The 10791-nt window shown below is 33.5% G+C and overlaps 1 protein-coding gene across 1 annotated transcript; it reads right to left on the bottom strand.

The window, feature by feature from the left end:
* Nucleotides 1-7592: 7592 nt before the first annotated feature.
* Nucleotides 7593-10174, bottom strand: LOC132725272 (kelch-like protein 38). Its single transcript, XM_060710370.1, has 2 exons — nucleotides 9607-10174; nucleotides 7593-8870 (listed from the first exon to the last, which is right to left on the bottom strand). Exons 1-2 carry the CDS (start codon nucleotides 9902-9904, stop codon nucleotides 8425-8427), a joined length of 744 nt encoding a protein of 247 aa, XP_060566353.1. The 5' UTR covers nucleotides 9905-10174; the 3' UTR covers nucleotides 7593-8424.
* Nucleotides 10175-10791: the final 617 nt, after the last annotated feature.

The following is a 10791-nucleotide window of genomic DNA, read 5'->3' as shown; positions in this document are numbered from 1 at the left end:
CCTTCACAAATCAGATACGCAAAAATGGCATGCCGCCAGCAATCAGTCTAAAAAGGGGCTATAACAAGAGCGCATGCTCTGTTAACACATGGTTTGGGTCCCGTTAAAAGCATGGGCAAAAGCGGGATAAAAGCCGATTTTATGCTATAATTATCCATATAATCTTCTCCATTTCAATAAAAAAATCATCTCGTTAAAATGTAAAATGTGAGAGTCAGTTTTGTACTAATTTATGAGGGTAATTGACCACATATCACACTACTTAAAATAACTATATGACTGTTTCAATAAGTACATGCACTTTTCAAATGTTTGCATTTTTCTATATTTTAATTGAAAGCATGTTTGTTTTAATGTTATGTGTAAAGTAGGTTTAAAAATAAAATGTTAGGACGTCAAAATGGTTAAGAGAAGCTTTTCACTATCAAAATAACACCAACAAAACAACTGATAATGACAACATTTCTTAGCATGGACAGAATTTTAAAACACAGATGCGCAAATTGAGCACTAAGTTTAATTAAAAACAAATCTTTCTAACCATTATTACGTTTTTATGTACGTCCGCTTTTTAAGGACGTTGTGATTGAACTTATTCACGTTTTTGAGGCCCTGGGTTGTTGAACAATTCACGTCCTAGATAGATGGTCTGGCAAATCTCTGATGAGTGGAAAGGATAAGGAGTGAGAGCGGTGGCGGGATTAGTTACCGGATTGTGAGACCTTGTTTTCCCAATTGTACTGACTCTACCACTTTGAAGTTATTTCAGGATAAAGAGCCAAATTCTCCGAGAAAGTACGTCATACTTTAATCAGCTGGTAAACCTTTTTGAAGACCTCGGTACATTTCACTGACATATCTTTTTTCGGTGATGAAACTTTGGTTTATGCTAACCCAAGATATATCCATGCCCAAATTTAGATACTATTTCACACCCAAAGTGTAACTAATTCACTGTAATTTACCATTACAGCTGTCTTTAGGATATATAGGGGACAGTTTCGAGCCGGCTTTCAAACATAATCCCAATATAATACTCTTTCGTGCTGTCTCAAGTTCATCGTTGAGCCACTGTTCAATGCATAGTTTACATTGGTATACAATACGTCTAACCTGATATTCTTGAGCAATAGGTATTATGTCAAGAACATTGTCTCCTGTTAAAAATTTAAATAAATGTAGATAATTCCTTTAGGGCGAGGCCACCCAGATGTTACGAGAGACTATGTAGACATAATAAAACAGAAAAAACTTGCGTTGAAGCTATTACAGCATATAATTTTTATACAAGATTCATGATGTTTATTTTATACAAAAAATACATGAAATCCTTGTTGAACGGTTTTTATCCAATTCAACATGTTTTTTTACGTGTATTATAGCTTTCATGCCTATAGATATTGTGAAAATAACATGGAACGTTTGTGTAAAGATACATGTTAAGGCTTTAACAGAATGAATTTATATCTTGGCTGAAAACTAGTCGTGTTTTTTTCATTGTATCAACGCACTTGCTTGAATTTCTATTAATTATTGTTCATTAATAAACGTAGATTTCAACATAAAACATATGCGTTTTATTTTCGGGGCAACAACTTGGGAAACAAACATGATAAGAGCTGAACGAAATGTCGAACTTTAAATGATTTAACAAAGCTTAACATTGGAGATTTTTCAAAATACTTACCAAAGAAAATAACATGACCGTCATATATTCCGAAAATGATTTCAGATAGACGGTAGAAGAAAGTTTAAGGCAATTAGACTTGACATCAGAACCTTTTTTCCAAGCACACAAGTTTATAAACTGGCACTAAACGTAATTCTCACAAAGAAATATAAAGAGTATTTATCAATATATTAAATAACATAAAAGAACATTTTCTTTTTTATTTTGTATTATCGTGTTTTCTAAATAAACTGAATGGCAGATATTTGTTAACATTGACAAATGTCCGAAAACCCTCCTTAGAAATTGCGACAACCAAGATTAGCGGCGATGTGTATAACGCCGTATTTCCGGCATAGGTACTTGTTTGCTGCGATAAGCCCTCGAATACATAATGTCATTATAACAAGAGCGCATGACTCTTTTGGCAAAATAGGTCAAATCGGCGTACATTTTTTTATTCATTTGTTTTTTGTTTACCAGCCCCTGTATAATGTATTGTACAAGTTTGCTTCTTTTAAAAAGAAGCATGCCAGAGGTATTTTGCTGCTGTGGAAGATTTGTTTATTTCGAAAATATTTTGGGATATATTTGCATAAACGACACAATGAATGGTTATAAAATTACAATTATTTAACAAAATGGAATTAATTATATATACATGTATTGAATATAGTATCATAATGAAAGTTTGTTTTACACTTTATTTTTTTTAAATGTTTTGAATGATTATATGCCGGAGCAACGGCGCATTAGGGGTACTTTTTTTAAAAGGGAACAACCGATTTTTCTATGTACCGATTTGTTCACTTCGATGTTAATTTTTCGTTTAAGCTAAGTCTTATTTTGAAACGGAGCATGCGCAAAACAATTTTTGTAGACTGCTCCTAATGATTTAACGCTTTAAATGACATTCGTTCACTACAATCAGATACGCAAAAATGGATGCCGCCAGCAATCAGTCTAAAAAGCGGGCTATAACAAGAAGCGCATGACTCTGTTAACACATGGTTTGGGTCCCGTTAAAACATGGGCAAAAGCGGGGATAAAAGCCGATTTTTATGCTATAATTATCAAATATAATCTTCTCCATTCAATAAAAAATCATCTCGTTAAAATGTAAAATGTGAGTAGTTTATTGTACTAATTATGAGGGTAATTGACCACCATCATCATCACTACTTAAATAACTATATGACTGTTTCAATAAGTACATGCACTTTTCAAATGTTTGGCATTTTTCTATATTTTAATTGAAAGCATGTTTGTTTTAATGTTATGTGTAAAGTAGGTTTTAAAAATAAAATGTTAGGACAGTCAAATGGTTAGAAGCTTTTCACTATCAAACATAACACCAACAAAAACAACTGATAATGACAACATTCTTAGTGGACAGAATTTAAAACACAGATGCGCTAAATTGAGCACTAAGTTTAATTAAAACAAATCTTTCTAAACCATTATTACGTTTTTTATTGTACGTCCGCTTTTTAAGGACGTTGTGATTGAACTTATTCACGTTTTTTGAGGCCCTGGGTTGTTGAACAATTCACGTCCTAGATAGATGGTCTGGCAAATCTCTGAGTGGAAAGGGATAAGGAGTGAGAGCGGTGGCGGGATTAGTTACCGGATTGTGAGACTTGTTTTCCCAATTGTACTGACTCTACCACTTTGAAGTTATTATCAGGATAAAGAGCCAATCTCCGAGCAAGTACGTCATACTTTACATCAGCTGGTAAACTTTTGAAGACCTCGGTACATTCACTGAACATATCTTTTTCGGTGATGAAACTTGGTTTATGTAACCCAAGATATATCCGATGCCCAAATTTAGATACTATTTCAACACCAAGTGTAACTAATTCACTGTAATTTACCATTACAGCTGTCTTTAGGATATATAGGCAGTTTCGAGCCGGTTTCACATAATCCCCAATATAATACCTCTTTCGTGCTGTCTCAAGTTCATCGTTGAGCCACTGTTTCATGCATAGTTTACATTGGTATACAATACGTCTAACCTGATATTCTTGAGCAATAGGTATTATGTCAAGAACATTGTCTCCTGTAAAAATTTAAATAAATGTAGATAATCTCTTTAGGGCGAGGCCACCAGATGTTACGAGAGACTCTGTAGACATAATAAAACAGAAAAACTTGCGTTGAAGCTATTACAGCATATAATTTTATACAAGATTCATGATGTTTATTTTATACAAAACAAATACATGAAATCCTTGTTGAACGGTTTTTATCCAATTCAACATGTTTTACGTGTATTATAGCTTTCATGCCTATAGATATTGCTGGAAAATAACATGGAACGTTTGTGTAAAGATACATGTTAAGGCTTTACAGAATGAATTTATATCTTGTGCTGAAACTAGTCGTGTTTTTTACTTCATTGTATCAACGCACTTGCTTGAATTTCTATTAATTATTGTTCATTAATAAACGTAGATTTCAACATAACATATGCGTTTTATTTTCGGGGCAACAACTTGGGAAACAAACATGATAAGAGCTGAACGAAATGTCGAACTTTAAATGATTTAACAAAGCTTAACATTGGAGATTTTTCAAATACTCTACCAAAAGAAATAACATGACCGTCATATATTCCGAAATGATTTCAGATAGACGGTAGAAGAAAGTTAAGGCAATTAGACTTGACATCAGAACCTTTTTTCCAAGCACACAAGTTTATAAACTGGCACTAAACGTAATTCTCACAAAGAAATATAAAGAGTATTTATCAATATATTAAATAACAATAAAAGAACATTTTCTTTTTTTATTTTGTATTATCGTGTTTTCTAAATAAAGACTGAATGGCAGATATTTGTAACATTGACAAATGTCCGAAAACCCCCTTAGAAATTGCGAAAACCAAGATTAGCGGCGATGTGTATACGCCGTATTTCCGGCATAGGTACTTTTGTTTGCTGCGATAAAGCCCTCGAATACATAATGTCATTATAACAAGAGCGCATGACTCTTTTGGCAAAATAGGTCAAATCGGCGTACATTTTTTTTATTCATTTGTTTTTTTGTTTACCAGCCCTGTATAATGTATTGTACAAGTTTGCTTCTTTAAAAAGAAGCATGAGAGAGGTCTTTTTGATGCTGTAGAAGATTTGTTTAATTCGAAAATATTTTGGGATATTTTGCATAAACGACACAATGAATGGTTTATAAATTACAATTATTTAACAAATGGAATTAATTATATATATTGAATATAGTATCATAATGAAAGTTTGTTTTTACACTTTATTTTTTTAAATGTTTTGAATGATTATATGCCGGAGCAACGGCGCATTAGGGGTACTTTTTTTTAAAAGGGAACACCGATTTTTCTATGTACCGATTTGTTCACTTCGATGTTAATTTTTCGTTTAAGCTAAGTCTTATTTTGAAACGGAGCATGCGCAAAACAATTTTTTGTAGACTGCTCCTAATGATTTTACGCTTTAAATGACATTCGTTCACTACAATCAGATACCGCAAAAATGGATGCCGCCAGCAATCAGTCTAAAAAGCGGGCTATAACAAGAGCGCATGACTCTGTTAACACATGGTTTGGGTCCCGTTAAAAAATGGGCAAAAAGCGGGGATAAAAGCCGATTTTATGCTATAATTATCATATAATCTTCTCCATTCAATAAAAAATCATCTCGTTAAAATGTAAAATGTGAGTAGTTTATTGTACTAATTATGAGGGTAATTGACCACCATCATCATCACTACTTAAATAACTATATGACTGTTTTCAATAAGTACATGCACTTTTCAAATGTTTTGGCATTTTTCTATATTTTAATTGAAAGCATGTTTGTTTTAATGTTATGTGTAAAGTAGGTTTTTAAAAATAAAATGTTAGGACAGTCAAATGGTTAGAAGCTTTTCACTATCAAACATAACACCAACAAAAACAACTGATAATGACAACATTCTTAGTGGACAGAATTTAAAAACACAGATGCGCTAAATGAGCACTAAGTTTAATTAAAACAAATCTTTCTAAACCATTATTACGTTTTTATTGTACGTCCGCTTTTAAGGACGTTGTGATTGAACTTATTCACGTTTTTGAGGCCCTGGGTTGTTGAACAATTCACGTCCTAGATAGATGGTCTGGCAAATCTCTGAGTGGAAAAGGGATAAGGAGTGAGAGCGGTGGCGGGATTAGTTACCGGATTGTGAGACTTGTTTTCCCAATTGTACTGACTCTACCACTTTGAAGTTATTATCAGGATAAAGAGCCAATCTCCGAGCAAGTACGTCATACTTTACATCAGCTGGTAAACTTTTGAAGACCTCGGTACATTCACTGAACATATCTTTTTCGGTGATGAAAACTTGGTTTTATGTAACCCAAGATATATCCGATGCCCAAATTTAGATACTATTTCAACACCAGTGTAACTAATTCACTGTAATTTACCATTACAGCTGTCTTTAGGATATATAGGCAGTTTCGAGCCGGTTTCACATAATCCCCAATATAATACCTCTTTCGTGCTGTCTCAAGTTCATCGTTGAGCCACTGTTTCATGCATAGTTTACATTGGTATACAATACGTCTAACCTGATATTCTTGAGCAATAGGTATTATGTCAAGAACATTGTCTCCTGTAAAAATTTAAATAAATGTAGATAATCTCTTTAGGGCGAGGCCACCAGATGTTACGAGAGACTCTGTAGACATAATAAAACAGAAAAACTTGCGTTGAAGCTATTACAGCATATAATTTTATACAAGATTCATGATGTTTATTTTATACAAAACAAATACATGAAATCCTTGTTGAACGGTTTTTATCCAATTCAACATGTTTTACGTGTATTATAGCTTTCATGCCTATAGATATTGCTGAAAATAACATGGAACGTTTGTGTAAAGATACATGTTAAGGCTTTACAGAATGAATTTATATCTTGTGCTGAAACTAGTCGTGTTTTTACTTCATTGTATCAACGCACTTGCTTGAATTTCTATTAATTATTGTTCATTAATAAACGTAGATTTCAACATAACATATGCGTTTTATTTTCGGGGCAACAACTTGGGAAACAAACATGATAAGAGCTGAACGAAATGTCGAACTTTAAATGATTTAACAAAGCTTAACATTGGAGATTTTTCAAAATACTCTACCAAAGAAATAACATGACCGTCATATATTCCGAAAATGATTTCAGATAGACGGTAGAAGAAAGTTTAAGGCAATTAGACTTGACATCAGAACCTTTTTTCCAAGCACACAAGTTTATAAACTGGCACTAAACGTAATTCTCACAAAGAAATATAAAGAGTATTTATCAATATATTAAATAACAATAAAAGAACATTTTCTTTTTTTATTTTGTATTATCGTGTTTTCTAAATAAACTGAATGGCAGATATTTGTTAACATTGACAAATGTCCGAAAACCCCTCCTTAGAAATTGCGACAACCAAGATTAGCGGCGATGTGTATACGCCGTATTTCCGGCATAGGTACTTGTTTGCTGCGATAAAGCCCTCGAATACATAATGTCATTATAACAAGAGCGCATGACTCTTTTGGCAAAATAGGTCAAATCGGCGTACATTTTTTTATTCATTTGTTTTTTGTTTACCAGCCCCTGTATAATGTATTGTACAAGTTTGCTTCTTTAAAAAGAAGCATGAGAGAGGTCTTTTTGATGCTGTAGAAGATTTGTTTAATTCGAAAATATTTTGGGATATTTTGCATAAACGACACAATGAATGGTTATAAATTACAATTATTTAACAAAATGGAATTAATTATATATACATGTATTGAATATAGTATCATAATGAAAGTTTGTTTTACACTTTATTTTTTTAAATGTTTTGAATGATTATATGCCGGAGCAACGGCGCATTAGGGGTACTTTTTTTAAAAGGGAACAACCGATTTTTCTATGTACCGATTTGTTCACTTCGATGTTAATTTTTCGTTTAAGCTAAGTCTTATTTTGAAACGGAGCATGCGCAAAACAATTTTTGTAGACTGCTCCTAATGATTTTACGCTTTAAATGACATTCGTTCACTACAATCAGATACGCAAAAATGGATGCCGCCAGCAATCAGTCTAAAAAGCGGGCTATAACAAGAGCGCATGACTCTGTTAACACATGGTTTGGGTCCCGTTAAAACATGGGCAAAAGCGGGGATAAAAGCCGATTTTATGCTATAATTATCAATATAATCTTCTCCATTCAATAAAAAATCATCTCGTTAAAATGTAAAATGTGAGTAGTTTATTGTACTAATTATGAGGGTAATTGACCACCATCATCATCACTACTTAAATAACTATATGACTGTTTCAATAAGTACATGCACTTTTCAAATGTTTGGCATTTTTCTATATTTTAATTGAAAGCATGTTTGTTTTAATGTTATGTGTAAAGTAGGTTTTAAAAATAAAATGTTAGGACAGTCAAATGGTTAGAAGCTTTTCACTATCAAACATAACACCAACAAAAACAACTGATAATGACAACATTCTTAGTGGACAGAATTTAAAACACAGATGCGCTAAATTGAGCACTAAGTTTAATTAAAACAAATCTTTCTAAACCATTATTACGTTTTTATTGTACGTCCGCTTTTAAGGACGTTGTGATTGAACTTATTCACGTTTTTGAGGCCCTGGGTTGTTGAACAATTCACGTCCTAGATAGATGGTCTGGCAAATCTCTGAGTGGAAAGGGATAAGGAGTGAGAGCGGTGGCGGGATTAGTTACCGGATTGTGAGACTTGTTTTCCCAATTGTACTGACTCTACCACTTTGAAGTTATTATCAGGATAAAGAGCCAATCTCCGAGCAAGTACGTCATACTTTACATCAGCTGGTAAACTTTTGAAGACCTCGGTACATTCACTGAACATATCTTTTTCGGTGATGAAACTTGGTTTATGTAACCCAAGATATATCCGATGCCCAAATTTAGATACTATTTCAACACCAAGTGTAACTAATTCACTGTAATTTACCATTACAGCTGTCTTTAGGATATATAGGCAGTTTCGAGCCGGTTTCACATAATCCCCAATATAATACCTCTTTCGTGCTGTCTCAAGTTCATCGTTGAGCCACTGTTTCATGCATAGTTTACATTGGTATACAATACGTCTAACCTGATATTCTTGAGCAATAGGTATTATGTCCAGAACATTGTCTCCTGTAAAAATTTAAATAAATGTAGATAAAATTGTAAAGTTTTAAATATAAAATGAACTTTATTTTTTTCTTAAAAAAAAGAAAAATAAAGAAATATTTTTGAGGTTATAATCCCCGTACTGATATCGACTCTATTGGGCTTGTTGGGTTATCTTTAGGGTTTCTAATTTCCTCTATTTTATCGCCACATCAGCGTTGTTTGCGCCGTGTGAAGACTGTAAAAAGTCGCCCCGTACACTCAATCAGACAGTTGTATTTCCGATCCTTTAAGATCGTTCAGCACGACATTTTTGTTGTGCTTGTAATTTAGTTATTTCTATTCGGCTATTTTTTGTTTGGTGGTTCCAGTATTCCTCACTTGAATACTGTTGAATTACCGTTAGGATATGTGGCCTGCTTTTTAAATTTGTCTTTTGACGTATTATCTGTAATATGCAGGCTTCATAACCTCTTATCCCGTTTCAAAATTCCATTTTATTTAGTTCCGCCGATTGTTTTCTAGTTAAGGGCACACGCATTTTTTACTTGGGTCCATATGCCGCATTTCATGGAATGACACTTACGTGTTCATGTTAAATGTTGAGTTCTGCTTAAGCCGGTCCTAGGGGCGTGGACGGTAGTTTACAATTGACAGCACCGTCCATGAACAGGCTCAAACACACCGCCCCTGCAACATTTTCAATTTTGCCGTATTGGGCTTTCTTTAGGGATTCTTATTTTCTCTATTTTATACTTACTGTTAACAGTTGTTGTCGTTCCAGGGTGAATGCACATTAGAAACTTTAAAAATCCGTCATATTTCTTTCCTTTCAGGTCAACATTCCTCGTTTGTTTTTCCTTGAAATCCCCACGGAACATCGCTTCAAACACCGGCGACGCCAAAATTAAGAAATTTTGTGACACAAAGAGTACTTGTCCATCGTCAAATGTTAACGTGACTTCATCTTTACATTTCCCACTTTCTGTGAAGGGTTTAGATATTGTCTCAGTGTCAACATTCTCGAGTTCTATTGTAGGCGACACCGGGCTAGTCATAATCTTTATGCTTAGATCTTACTTTTCACAAGGTATACAGAAACAACCACGTAAATATTCACAATTGATACACGATAAACGTTAAGTTACTAAATGTATAACTGACTTTAAAACTGATTAACTAACGATATGTGTGTCCTGAATTATAATTGTTGTTTAACAATATATTCCAGTTCATATTGCGTAAAACCTTGAGTTTTATCAAAACAATTGTCTCCTCGTAATATAACAAAGATTTAAAAAATCATATTAACTTACTTAAATTTTAAAGCTCACAATATAAACTTCTGTAAATGAATGCACACGTTATAGGAAAATCAATAATAAATACAATATTCAAATGAAATTTGAACCTTTACAAGAAGCAATAGCCGTATATTTCTTTAATAATATATATATTTTTAAAAGTACAATGAAATCTAATGGAACGGAACGTTGAGAATTATATTCAAATGATCATTTATGCGCCTCTACACTTTAAAGTGCCCTTTGCTCAGCTTCATAGGTTGTTCAATGTACGCTGAGTCATAAATGTCAATATATGTCCAAGACCCAGTTGAATATCAATCTTTCGATACTTGTCGTACCCGAAAGAATCCAAAAGCAGACCCATATTGTCAGTCTTCATAAATTAAGACGCCTCGGCCCGTGATTGTTCAACTGTAAGCTGAAAACTTCACTATCATTTCACTGGGCTTTCCCAACTGTTGTTTGCCAACACAATGATATCGGCCAAACTGAACTTGTGGAGTGATCATTTAGTGCTTTCGGTATTTGTAAGATTTTACGTATATAGGTTCAGGGTTTGTTTTACGGGACTTTTCCGAAGACTGGCAAGTCGTATTACCTATTTACGTTACTATTTCCGGAAACATCGTTTAGATATG

Source organism: Ruditapes philippinarum, unplaced genomic scaffold, assembly GCF_026571515.1.
Source record: "Ruditapes philippinarum isolate M1 unplaced genomic scaffold, ASM2657151v2 ctg13510_1_1_1_1, whole genome shotgun sequence".
NCBI lineage: Eukaryota > Metazoa > Mollusca > Bivalvia > Venerida > Veneridae > Ruditapes > Ruditapes philippinarum.
Note: the sequence above shows the minus strand (reverse complement) of the source record. Positions and strands in the feature narration are given on the sequence as shown.